This window comes from Spermophilus citellus (genome assembly GCF_964194105.1).
Source record: "Spermophilus citellus genome assembly, chromosome: 6".
Taxonomy (NCBI): Eukaryota; Metazoa; Chordata; class Mammalia; order Rodentia; family Sciuridae; genus Spermophilus; species Spermophilus citellus.
In genome coordinates, this window is record NC_138187.1 from 6,116,609 (window position 1) to 6,130,624 (window position 14,016).

The 14,016-nt window shown below is 46.2% G+C and overlaps 1 protein-coding gene across 1 annotated transcript in view; it reads left to right on the top strand.

The window, feature by feature from the left end:
* The first annotated feature begins 4,808 nt into the window (after positions 1-4,808).
* The window catches only part of TRAP1 (TNF receptor associated protein 1), a 38,526-nt gene continuing 29,318 nt past the window's right edge, over positions 4,809-14,016 (top strand). Inside the window, exon 1 of the mRNA XM_081296731.1 lies at positions 4,809-4,959. Coding sequence (XP_081152857.1) covers positions 4,872-4,959 — 88 coding nt within the window. The 5' untranslated portion in view covers positions 4,809-4,871. The remainder of the gene's footprint in view (positions 4,960-14,016) is intronic.

A 14,016-nucleotide genomic window follows, 5' to 3' on the forward strand; every position in this document is an offset into this window, starting at 1 on the left:
GAGACCTGGAGGAGCCACTCCCAGCCCCTGCTCAGAAGGTGGTGCTCTCTGACATGCAGCCTTTTAATGGGCAATGGGGTTATCTTTTTCAGGTTATCCTGGAATTTAAAACTTATGTACCAACCTCATCCTCTTTGGAGTCTGCATCCTATGCAACTGTCCTGAGCAATCAATGTCAAGGGTGTGGGGCTGTGGATACTAATCCTAAGGAAATTTCTGTAAGAACTGGAGAGCCCAGATGCTGTGTCTCATGCTGTATACTTAAGAAGAGAAGAAAAAGTCCTATATTTGTGATCAAAAAGAGGGAACTTAAAAATGTGCTGGTGTTTATAATAAAAGCTGGTAAAACTGCTTGGATTCAAAGATGGTTCGGATTGGCTAATGATCCTTAGTGTTAGCTCAGCAGCTCGTCACTGAAAGACTGGAGATGCTCAGTTGTAATTGGACTAAATATGTGTTTGATGCTCTCTTTGAACTTCTACCCTTAAAGAGCTGGAATCGAATGAGATGCCTCGGAAGGCATGCTTTACCAAAGCTGTTGCTTCTCCAGAGCTCTCCTGAGCTCTCTGGTAGGTTTAACTTGAGATAGGGTCTCACTAAGTCGCTCAGGCTAGCCTCCAACTCTCAGTCATCCTGCCTCAGTCTCCCACATCTAGGATTACCCGCATGTGCCATGGTGCCTGGCTTCTGTGTCTTCTGATTGCTATACAATTAAACCAAAGGTTTCATTTGAACAACAGTGTAGTTTTCGCACTGCACTGCAAAATAAGCTGCTGTTTAGAACAAACACCTCATTAGGGCAGTGATTGTACATTTGGTATCCACTGTGTAACCAGGAAATGGTTTTGACACAGAACAGTGGGCTGGGAAGTAGAGGTAGAGTTTCAATACTGTAGCAGACTCATATGTGGGGGCATGTAGGAATGAGAATAAAGTCTGTTCACCTGGGCCTGAAAAGATGTAGTGGCCTCCTAACAGATGTTGCTGTTAATTACACATTTTTAATCATGTATGATTCCATTATGAATAATAAGAAGTCAAAGATGGGGAAACAAATTAGTTGAATGAAAGATAACTTGAGTGAAGGTAACACCCAAAGTATACTCCAAAGAACCTTGATGAGTGATGGGGATGCTTTGCAGTTTACCTAAATTGTCCATAAACAATGCTTTCAGCTTGCTTCAATCTTCTTAGGAGTTAGTAGGAATCTTATTGACTGATTTCACTAAACAAAGTTTCATAGGGAGCTGATGGCTACTGAACACTTCGATTTAGAAAATGTCAGGGGGCTGGGGGTGCAGCTTAGTAGAGTGCTTGCCTAGCATGGGGAGGACCTGGTGTGGTAGGTTTTTAAGGGATCAGGAAGAACCCGGAGAGGGCTTAGAAGTGTTGGCACGAGGCCTCTGTGAGGTTTGGGGGCACTGAGGAACAATCCCAGCAAGGAGCCCTGGGCCTTAGCCTTGACCTCAAGTGAGCTTGCCAAATTCTGCCTTCCTGATATAGACAATAAAGTGAAGACATAGAAAAAGCATTATAATATATGCAAATTGTTTAAATGGATTCACTCCTTTGGCCTGTAAGGAAGAAAAAGGTAAGTGGGGTAAGTGATTTAGCCCAGTCCATAGAGCATTCAGAGCAGAGCAGAGCAGAGGTACCTGGGCCCTGAGCTCTGCTCCTGCCCTGTGCTTGAAGAAGAGCCCTTCTAGCCTTTGGAGCTCCTATTGCCATCCTTACCCAGGTTTACCCTGAACCCACCATGGGGGTGTTTGGGGAACTAGGAGAACAACCTTATATAGTAACCCCCTCAGACATTAAGTGGACAGTAAGTGGTAACAGTTGCTGGTTAACTTTGGAATCAGGAAAATGTTTACATCCTAGTGGTCAATCTAGTGTTCACAGCAACAAGATTATGGTGTAGGTGACTCTGGCCCGTCCTCTGCCCAATGCCTGTGAGAGGATTGAAACTGAAATGAGTTTTGTAGTCTGATCTTGCATCCCATGTCCCTGAGCTCACAAAGAAGCCTCTTAAAAACTAATTTTGGAGTTTATTTTTTTGGTTTTGGGGTTTTTTTTTTTTCTTTTTTTGTGCTGGGGATTGAACTCAGGCACTTGACCACTGAACCACATCCCCACCCTATTTTGTATTTTATTTAGAGACAGGGTCTCACTGAGTTGCTCAGCACCTCGCCATGGCTAAGGCTAGCTTGAAACTCACTATCCTCCTGTCTCAGTTTCCCAAGCCACTGGGATTACAGACGTACACAACCATGCCCGGCTTAAAAAATGATTTTTAAAATCCAGGTATGTCCATGAAATTCAGATGAAAGAAGGCTTGAAGAAGATAGTTGGGGAATGCGCCACGCCAGGATGAGAATCCACATCTGGAGGTCTTTGGAAGCCCACCGAATCTGGGAATGGTGACTGAAGGTGTATTCTGCCATCAGTGCTTTCTCTGTTTCTCCAGTCAGCCAGGCTTCCTGCTGCTGGGACTCCTTCCTTGTAGCCTCTGACCCCACCAAGGATGCCTCAGACCTTGACACAGGAGTGGGCCCCTGAGAAGAGGAAGGTTATTTCCTGTGCTTCCTGAGGAAGGAATGGAGGGAGAGTAGGTAAATGCTGCTAAGAGTCTTGGGAACCAGACATGCTCCCAAAGCTGGGAGATAGATCAAGGAAAAGAAAAGATCATAGGTCAAAGAGACATTTGAAGCTGACAGGCGTTTGTTAGGCAGCTAGAATTGGTGTCACCAGAAAGCACTGGAAGGCAGCCAGGACTGGAGTATAGAGGAACCTCAGACCTTTGTGGGAAGTTACTTCTGACCCTCAATAGATAACATGAGTTCCAAGCATTGGTTTCCTGAGCAAGGAAACCAGCTGGGAGTGGACAGAGGGCCCTAGATGTTTTGTCCTGAACCTGGTGGGTTTATCCTCCAGGGAGCCTGGGTCCTGCTGTTTCATGTCCCATCCTAAATGGAGCCCAGGTTTTTCCTCCCCTTGCCAAACACCACTTCCCCTTGCTGAAGTGAAAGGATTTCCAAGCCAGAAGTGCCTGTAGATGAATGTGTTTGGTTTTACACAAGAGATGATTTCCTAAATGGTGTGAAAAAGGAATAAAATAGGCAAACACCTCTCAGTTTCCCTGGGAGTAGCTGTATGAGAACATCCTGGAGACCACTCTGGAGAGTGGTGATGGGGAGGGAACCAGGCAGAGGCAGGGGCAAGTGATACAGGCCTGTGGGCTGAGACAAGAATTTGAAATTGATTTTTAAGTTTGAGGGAAGGTACAGTAGTAGTTGGCACATCTTGTAATCCCAGTGACACAGGAGGCTAAGGCCATATCTTAAATTCAAGGCCAGCAAGATCCCTTCTTAAAATTAAAAAAAAAAAAAAAAAAGCCAGGCACGGTGGCACAGGCCTGTAATCCCAGCCACTCAGGAGGCTGAGGCAGGAAGATTGTGAGTTCAAAGCCAACCTCAACAACAGCAAGGTGCTAAGCAACTCAGTGAGACTGTCTCTAAATAAAATACTACAAAATAGGGCTGGGGATGTGGCTCAGTGATATAGTGCCCCTCAGTTCAATTCCAGGTACCTCCACTCAAAAAAGTTTGGGGGAGACCATTGAGGAGTGAGTAAAAAGAATAGGACTTGGCTTCAGAGGATGGGGGTGCTGGCAAGAGTGTCCAGGTGAGAGGGCTCCTGCCTTCTATGCAACAGTGTCCACCAGGTTCGTTGGATACTCCCCTTCTCAGTTGCTTAGACCAGTACAGTGGAGAGTCATCCCCTATGCTTTCCATCTTGACACATTCCCAAACACAGTCTCCCAACACCCCAACTCTGACCAAGATCTATATAGGAGCTGTCCTGGGACCTTCACTTCTAGTAGCTCCTGTTACCAATCTCAAGGAACTATGGGTTGATTTGTTATTTTTTAACATTTTTTAGTTATAGGCGGACACACTACCCTTGTTTTATTTTTATATGGTGCTGTTTCGAATCCAGTGCCTCACACATACTAGGCAAGCACTCTTCCGCTGAGCCACAACCCCAGCCCTCTATTCTGCTTTGTTTTTGTGCAGGTGGGTCCGGTTGTAGAGGGCAGGGGCGGGAAGAAGCCCAGGGCCTCACACGTGCTAGGCAAGCACCCTACCACTGAGCAACCCCTCCAGCCCTCAAGTAAATGTTTTTGTGCAGTTATTTGGTCACAGCAGCAGACCTCCAAAGTGCCTCAGGATCATTTGGGAATCTATGTAATAAGAGCTGCCAGGGCTCCATTCCTGGGTACAGGTGGTGCAAGGCAATCTGCATACGAAGTGGTGCAGGGTTAGGACCAAACCTTAGAGACCAGGTTCATGGTCTCTACCCAGACTCCTAACTTCTAAGAGGGAGGGAGAGAGCTGGAGTATACGAATCATCCCGTTGTGCCGGTGGTGGAATTCACGTTTTGCTGTACACCCCGCTATTGGTTCTTCTTAGCTTTAGGTCGGCTGGGTTCAGGAGAGACTTCCAGCGGCTTAGTCGGGGGCTGCAGAAATGCTACCGGCTTCTTTCCATCCTCGGCCCTGCACGGGCGCCGACCTCGTCGCACTTCAGACAGACGCACGCCGAAGAGCTCGCAGCCGGCGCGGGCCCAACTACGACCACCTCCCGGGGATCAACGTATGGGGCCCTCGCCCTTGACTACGCGACCCAAGGTCAAGGAAGTCCCGCCCGCCAGCCCGCCGGTCGGGCGCTGAGCCGACCCCGCCCTCGTGCCCGCGCAGGCGGCGCCCCGGGCATCCCGGCGCGCGCGGTGACGTCAGCGCGCCGCGCCCAAGGAAGGCCCACCCCCGCGGCTCTTCCCCGTGGCTCTTCCCCGTGAGGCGCTTGAGGACAACATGGCTAGGGAGTTGCGGACGCTTCTGATTTGGGGCCGCCGCCTTCGGGCTCCGTTGCGGGCTCCCGCGCTGGCGTCCGCTCCGGAAGGTGAGGGAAGCGGGTCGTCTCTCCGAGGGCGGGCGCAGGGTAGGGCTTCTTTTCTCGGCCACCCAGCAGGCCGGCGTGGGGCACGTGGGGACGCGGGCTCGAGGTCCCGGGGCCGGCCGGACCCAGAGCGGGCAAGCGCCGGATTCGGGAGAGTGGAGCCGCTTGCCGCGTCGGGGCCTGGCGCGGCGCTGGTTTGGTGTTCCTCCGCCCCAGCTGTTCAGGAGCTCCGCGCTGCTTGGGTCCGTGGTTCGTCGGATGCCGCCGCGCGCCGGCTGAGCCCGGCTCGGGTTCTGGGGCCCCAAGGGCCAGGAATCGGTGGGTAGAGCAGTGAATGCAGAATGACCTTAAGCCCCGCTTTCCTGCTGCCAGTCGGTGATAACCACGGTGCAGGTGTTGGCGTTCCTAGTGGGCTCTGCACACTCACGCTACGCACGTGTACGTGTATAACTTTTTGCCTAAAAAGGCCTGAGTCAAATATGCATCGTGCTCCAGAATTTTTTAACGCTCCCAGTATTCCTTGTACATCCTTATATATACTCACATATATCCTTATAAGTATTTTCCTTATACTGACATGAAAATATCAGTATACGGGTATCCAGCGTGTTTCCAGTGGCGACACAGAGTTTTGTATTGTGGATGTGTGTTTCTTCGCTTAACGTCCTATTAGATGCAATAAAGATTATTTCAGGTTATTTTATTACAGTAAGAGTACAGTGAGCACTCCCCCGCTTCCCTTGGTCCTGGAGATTACCCTGAGGCACTCTACCATAAGCCACATCCCAGCGCCTCCCCCCCCCCGCCCTTTTAAAATAAAATTTATTATTATTTTTTTTGTTGTAGATGGACACAGTGCCCTTATTTTTATGTGGTGCCGAGGATTGAACCCAATGCCTCACACATGCCAGGCAAGCGCTCTACCACTGAGCTACAACCCCAGCTCCCAGCCCTTTTTATTTCTTGTTCTGAGACAGGGTCTTGCTAGGTTATTGAGGCTAGCTTGAAATTTGTGATTCACCTGCCTCAGTCTCCCAAGCCGGAATTAATCTATAATCTGTGGTTATAGAGGCGTGCTCCACATCTTTATTCTGTTTAGCTTTTTCCCTTACTCTCTGTCCTTTATCCCTGCACTTTGTTGTTGTTGTTGTAGTACCAACGATTGAACCCAGAGTAATAAGTTAACCACTGAGCCGCATCTTCACCCCTTTCTTTAGTGTTTTTTATTTTGAGACAAGGTTTCAAGTTGCCAGGGTGGTTTTTTAAACTTGGAATCCTCCTACCTCAGCTTTGGGAGTCACTGGAATTATAGGTGTGTGCCCTGGCCCCCAGCTCTTCCTGCACCTGAGGGTATAGCAGTTTAAGCTTTGCAGAGGCCCCTGTGTTACCTTGATGTTGTCACCTGTGTGCACAAGTGTAAAAGTAAAATATTTATTAAGGAAGAAAACATCGTTTATATACTAAGGGAGGAAGAATGTGGTTATAGGTGAATCCACCCATACAGAAAATCCAGAACCCTTGATTTTTTTTTTTCCTTAGGAAAGTGTTGCTGGAATCAAACATGTGATTAGCTTCAAATGTAGGATTCATCCTTCCAAACCCTGCTGACTCCATCACCACTGGCCCCTTCACTCTTCCTCAGAATATCCCTGTGAGATATGGGCTAGGGTTTCTGCTTTTATTTTTCATTTTTGCTCACTACTTAGTGTATTCAACAAATACATTTCAAATACTCTCTGACTTGAGAGGTAATATGACCCTACTGTTAGTGTCATATGTGAACTGGGCAGTGTGCTTAGGCTTCTGTGGAGGCCTTTGTAGGGTATTGGGAGCACAGAAACACATGCAGGACTGCTTCATCTGCTTGCACCAGAGTATGTTTTGCAGAACTGGGGCTGCAGTTATGTGGCTCAGTGGCAGAGCGCTTGCGTAGCACGTATGAGGCACATTCCATCCTCAGCACCACGTAAAGATAAATAAAGGTATAAAAAAATACAATAACATTTAAAAAAAAGTAATTCTGTGCCCTGGTAAATGTAGTTATTCATTGTTGGGAGTAGGGATGGCAGAATATGGGTTACCTGGAAAACATGATGTTAATAATAAAAACGTAAACTGGGGGAATTGAATGTAGCTCAGTAGTAGAGTGCTTACCTAGTATGCGCCCGACCTTATCTCCAGCATCTCAGAAAAAAATAAAAAACAAAATAAGAAATCTGGGGTGAGAAAGGGCTGTCCAGAACGGAGCCTTGAACATGAGGGACTCTTGCTTGAACCCTCCACAACAACAAACATAAACTGCCATCACATCTTTTCACCAGAGCTCTGGCAAGTATCAGAACTGGCTGGCTGACCACCAGACTGATAGGCTAGTTTTCATCAGAGAGCTACGGCCAGAAAATCCACAGCAGACTGTCTTCCCAAGTGCATTGACTAGTCAAGCAGATGGGATGCCAGGCAATCATGATCACCGCAGCCACTGAGCTGTGCTTCTTCATTCTGCCAGATACTTTTGTTTTCAGGGTTGAGTATTTTTTTGATTTTTTTCCTTCTCATCCTGTGAGCTGGAGTCTTTGTTAGAAGTGTCTGTCTTGGAAACAAGAATGGTGGGGTCGCCTGCAAGCTCTGGGCACATTAGAAGAGATGGTTGCTGATTGCTCTGGAGCTCAAGCATTGGTAGATTTGTTTCATCAAATGAAAAGCACCTCACCTTGGGCTGGGGATGTAGCTCAGTTGGTAGAGTGCTTGCCTCACATGCACAAGGCCATGAGTTCAATCCCCAGCACCATACACTCACAAAAAAGAAAAGAACCTTACCTGGACCCTGCTACAATCCTGAGGGTGGCATTGCCTGGCTGCAGCCTCCCATTTCATACTTTATTTCCTTGATTTATTTTGTTTTCTTTCTCTGCTTATGGTTGGAACCCGTGCTGTTAATTTTTATCCCTCTTGTGCTGCGGCCTTCACAAGAATCCAGGTGAATTCGTGGTGTTCCCAGACTGGGATGGAGTGGGGTGCTGCTTGCTGTCAGATTTTACCCTCTCTGTGAAACAGCTTTATGTTCCTAAGATGACATGATAGTACAGGTTTAGTGACTAATGTTTTTGCCATCTGTGTGATTCGGGTGCTGGGGCATAAGGGCATAGACAAAAGCAGAGGAGGAAGATGTGGCACAACTACTTGCAAGGTATTGAGTGGGCCTTGGCTTGGTGAGGACCAAGGGGACCAAAATATCTGAGCTGTCTGAGAAAGGAAAAATCAACCCAGATGTAACAGTAGCAAAAACTTTAGTCCCTAGCTGAGTTTTGCTGCCCCCTGACAAGAAGAGGGAATATGGCTTGAAGGAGGAGGGAGTGTGTGTTGAGCTGATGAGAAAACTAGAGTAAATTCTGATACCCTGAATGTCAGTAAATACCAGGTGCAGAGGTAAGTTCTGTAAGGGAGATTTGCACTGAACCCAGCAGTGCTCCTCTGCTTCTTGGAATACTGACAAGCGCTCTGATAGTAAATGAACTGTATCCATTTCACACTCCGTCCTACTTAGTCTTGATACTGAAGACTTGGCTTCCACAAGGAAGCTGCTTTTCTTTGTCCATCAGGATTCCTTATAGTTTTGCAACTTTTAGTAAAGACAGATTTCAGGAGGTTTGTTTCTGGTGTGGCTGGTTATTTCTGCTGAACCCACTAGGAATTACAGACCATGAAAGCCATAGCTTGCAGATCCAGGATCTATGTGTGGGGCTTCTCTCTATATGCTTTTTAGCTGGGTAGATGCCTATAGATGAGGGAAATTGAAAGCAAGTGTAACTTAGTCATGGGTGTAACTGATTTAAGAGAATGGCTCACATATTTAGCAACCTTGTGATTAGAATATAGTTAATTTTGAGATAGCCAAAATGCCATATTAATAAGGCAGAAAATTAGATATTAATATTATTATTAAGAACAAAATAAAGAGTGTGCATCTTCCTAGTGTACCTGGATGTGATATAGTACCCAGAAGGAGAAATTTAAGGCATATGTCTGTTTTAGTTCATCCACCAGTAGTCTAGCCTTGGCAAGTAAATTTTCCATGAAGCTTACTTTTAAAGTTAAACATTAATTTATTGATTAATTTTTTTGGTCCTGGGGATTGAACCTATAGGCACTCTACCACTGAGCTACATCCCCAGCCCTTTTTATTTTGAGACAGGGTCTCACTAAGTTGCTAAGAACTTGCCATCCTCCTGCCTCAGCCTCCTGAGTCTCTGTGATTACAGGTCGGCGCCACTGTGCCCAGCCTAAATATTTTATTTTATATGATTGGAAGTCTTTCTAAAAGATCTATTGGTTAGTTGGGACATAGCTGAGCCATTCTTTGGTGGTTTCCAGGTATTGTTGGATGTCAGTTCCTTGTCTTCCATTGAGTGCTTTGGCCCCTGCAGGGCTTTGAGATTGAAGAACACTTCATCTGTGAAATGCCTCCATACCAAAACTGTGTCTTGAGTACTGAGGAGTTATCATCCTCCATTGCAGTAGCTTTAACCTGGCAGGCTTCTCTGGGGCTGTTGTGAGTGAGCAGTGCTATTGACATATACCAAACGTTTGTTTCTTTCCACAGTGTCAGGGTTTATTAGAACAACAGATTCACCAGCTACACCACTGATAGAGCTGGCGAATCACAAGTTCCTTTATTCTGTTCTAATCTAAATTTCTGATATCTGTGGTGCTCACACTTTACACAATGATAGATAGATAGATATGCGTATACCATACACACACACATACACATATATATACATATACACAGATCACAGAAAGACTAAGAAAGGGTTAAGGCAGTCACAGGGTTACAGGATACTGTGCCAAGAGCACAGGCTGAGAACAGATAAGGAGAGTCACTATAAGTGGTCACATAAGAATTTTAACAAGCCAGTTCTGCAGAGTTGTCAAAATGTGGGTCTGGAAATACAGAAGGCAGTTTCAGAGTGTCAGCTTGGAGTGGGCTGACACTTGGGTGGTCATGAGGATGGGAAAACCCAAGCTCTGCTGAAGCCTGGAGATGGAAGCCGAGGTTCATCACTGTGACAGTTTTCCAGAGTTTGTGGTGAGTGACCAGGTGACAGGGCCAGGGGGCTGCTAAGTCCAGTTTGCAGGGGCTCCTTCATTTATGGATCTTAGGTGAAGGTGTTACGTCTTCTGAGGTAGATAAGCTCCTGTGTCTAGTGTTTCTGATATGATTTGGGGTGTCCAGGTGATTGCTTCTGATTTAGTTTGATAAGTTGGCACAAGTTATCATTTTGCACCTTATAGTTGTGCCAGGTAGATGGTGGTTGTTGACTTGTAAAAACAAGATATGGAGTTATCCCACTTTGGTACTTGGACTTAAAAAAGGAGTAACTTATGGCAAATTACTGCTTTATAATGTGGAGTAACTCAGGATTAAGCACAGGGAAATTGGGATTGAATTCAGGGGCACTCAACCACTGAACCACATCCCCAGCCCTATTTTGTATTTTATTTAGAGACAGGGTATCACTGAGTTGCTTAGTGCCTTGCTGTTGCTGAGGTTGGCTTTAAACTCGCAATTCTCCTGTCTCAGCCTCCCAAGCTGCTGATATTACAGGCGGGCTCTCAACTCTCCTGTCGAGCAGGCGGGTACCACTGTGTCTGGCTGCACCTTTATTTTTAACAATTTATTTACATGCAGTGCTGAGAATCAAACCCAGTGCTTCACATAGTGCTTTATCACTGAGCCACAACCCAGCTCTGCTGTGTCCTTTTTAAGTGTGTTTCGTATCTCTGGTGAATTTTTATGTGTTGTAAGTTGATCATTTCTGTAGATAGTTTTATGAACAGGTTACACTGTGCATAGGTTATTGATGCATAGTGCAGAATTCAGAGGACTGTGTGCAATGAAAAGCATCTCTTCCCCAGCTGCTATGGCTCAGACACCAGTCCCTCCAGGCCCCGCCGCCTCCCTGATGCTTTTCCTGTCCTCATCCAGAGGTGATCGCAGGCCTGAATTTTGTGGGTTTTATTTCCTTTTCTTTATATTTCATTTAGAGATAGGGTCTTGGTAAGTTATTGAGGCTGGCTTTGAACTTGTGATCCTCCTGCCTCAGCCTCTCAAGCCACTGGGATCAAGGCGTGTGGTGTGCCACCATGCTTGACACACCAGTGTCTTTTTGATTCCAGTATCTGGATCTGTGGGGATCAGCCTCCATGGACTCTACTATTGAGCAGGGGTTACATTTTCCCCTTTCTGTATCAGTGATTTTTTTTTTATTACCTTCTGGGTGCTACAGGTGCTGTTTTGTGGACTCTATAGGCTGTTATTTTTCTGAGTTGCTTCTGTTTTAAAGTGGGCTATTGACTTGATCAAACTGCACAGACAGCAGCTGCATTATTTGTCCTTGGATGGGTCGCTTACAGTTTGCCACACAGCATGGTTTAGGGGATCCCTCAGGAACTTGAGAGGCTCTTTCTTTGACTCTTTTCCTTCAGGGATTTCCCTTTCAGCTTCTGTGATTGCTCCAGTCCTCCCTTTGGCTTTTCAAGTCATTGAGCGGTTTCTCTTGGCGTTCATCCACCTAACTCCAGCCTGCCTGCTTTTGTGTTGACCCCTTCTAGGAAGTGTCAGTTGCCTTCATAGTCTCCTGTTCTTGTTCGTTAGCAGCTCCGATCATCTCTTTTTGTTGATGATCCTGAGTTCATGCTTATCTGTAGGAGACTTGATGTGGTAGGACACAAGTCAGCCCAGCCCGTCAGGAAGTGTTTCAAACTAAATGTGAAATAGTTTTTATTGCTGTCACTCATGATAAAATTGGAGATGGTGCCAGGTGAGGCAGCTGTCTCAAAAAGGGCTAGGGATGTGGCTCAGTGGTAAAGTGCTGGGTTCAATCTCTAGTACAAAGAAAAAGAAAAATATTACTAAGGAGCGTAACTGAAGATGACATTTTGAAGTAAAACCATAGTAAGGACAGTGACTGGTAAGACAGATGGGTGATCTTTTTATATTAAAGCACAATAGCCAGTGTTTTTTACTCATTGACCTTACTTTGGTGGCCTCTGTGGGCAGGTGCTGTTCTCATTCCTTCATACTAGTCAAAAAAGGGGCTGGGAGGGGCTGGGGATGTGGCTCAAGCGCTTGCCTGGCATGCGTGCGGCCCGGGTTCGATCCTCAGCACCACATACCAACAAAGATGTTGTGTCCGCCCAGAACTAAAAAATAAATATCAAAAAAATTCTTTCTCCCTCCCTCCCTCCCTCTCCCTCTCTCTCTCTCTCCCCCTCCCCCCTCTCTCACTCTCTCTTAAAAAAAGTGGGGGGGGAGTGTGGCTCTGTGGTAGACCACTTGCCTAGCCCGTGCAAGGCCCTGGGTTCCATCCCCAGTATCACACACATACACAATAAATAAGTAAATAATAAACAAACTTGTCTAACAAGCCCTTGAAGAACACCTAACGCCACTGTGGACCACCTTGTGTCTGCTAGAACATAGTGATATCTAGGTTTATAAAAAGTCCTGCATTGTGGCTCAGCAGTAGAGCACTTGCCTAGCATATACGAGGCACTGGATTTGATCCTCAGTACCACCTAAAAATAAATAAATAAAACAGAGGTATTGTGTTCACCTACAACTTTAAAAAAAAAAAAAGTTCTGCATCTGGAGATGTACTGCTTTTGTAATAGATGCCTCCTGAGAAGTATGGATGTTCTTGCCTTCCGAGTATTTGATACAGGGAAATATAAGCTCATTCCTTGCCAATGTCTTGGCTGGGCACAGAATCACGAGCCACCACACAGCTTTGTAGATTCAAACAGCAATTCTTTATTCCCGAACTCACACCGGCCTCCACACACGCTCTGGGGCAATCCCAGTTCTCCTCCGCCCAATTCACCTACTCCACGAGGCTTTTTTCCAATCTCCTTTGAATCTCAATGGGAACAAGCAGCAGGAACACCCTAATCCCGGCAGCAATAATCTTCAACCTCCAACTTCCCTAAAACCCCTATTGTCTTAAACCGGAACGCCCTAAACCCAAGGACCAGGATACTTCCTCAAACCTGATCAGCTCTAAACCCGGATCCACCTTCCTTGAGCAAGGTCACCTTACATGCAATGTCAACAGCGAAATCCATTTAACATGGGGTACGCTAGCAAGAAAATTTGGATGCGTCATTTCTACTTGGCAATGGCCCTCAGCAATTCCTACTCTTAATTTAGTGAGATAAATTATATAGTAACAAGAAATTAATAGAAGAGATGCCTCAAGCCAGCATGTAACAGCAGTTTTAACTGAGCAGCATGGAAAGTAAGTGCTGTAACTCTTTGTAGGGAGAGGTTACTAAGAACCACAGTAGGGGAAGAGGGCCTTGACAGAAGGCCTACTGTCAGGTCCTATGGATGGTGTCACATTCAGACTCCCAAGTGTTTCTCTTTCTATGCGACCCCAAGCTGACTGATACTTTAACGCAAGGATATTGTGGCCTGACATTGAGGTTTGTGGCTTTTTCTATAGGGTGTGGGGGAAATATGAAGACAGATACTGTGCAGATGGTACGTTTGGTATCTGATTTGGGCAGATTGATTGCACTGTTTTGGCTTATTCGTGGAGTCATCAAAAGTTCAATAAATCTAAAATCAGATCTGCTTTTTTTGTTTGTCCCAGGGATTGAACCCAGAGGCACTTAACCACTGAGGCATATATCCCCCGTCTTTAGAGACAGGGTCTCACTGAGTTGCTCGGGTCCTTGCTAAGTTGCTGAGTCAGGTTTTGAACTTGCCATCCCCTGCCTCAGCCTTCCAAGCCACTAGGATTATAGGAGTGTGCCACTGTGACCAGCAGATTCACCTTTTTTTGGCAGGGGAGAGGTAGTACCGAGGATTAAACTCAGAAGCATTCAACCACTGAGCCACGTCCTCAGCCCTATTTTGTATTTTATTTACACTCAGGGACTCACTGAGTTGCTTAGTGCCTCGATTTTTTTTTTTTTTAAGAGAGAGTGAGAGAGAGAGAGAATTTTTTTTTTTTTAAAGAGAGAGAGAGGAGAGTGAGAGAGAGAGAGAGAGAGAAT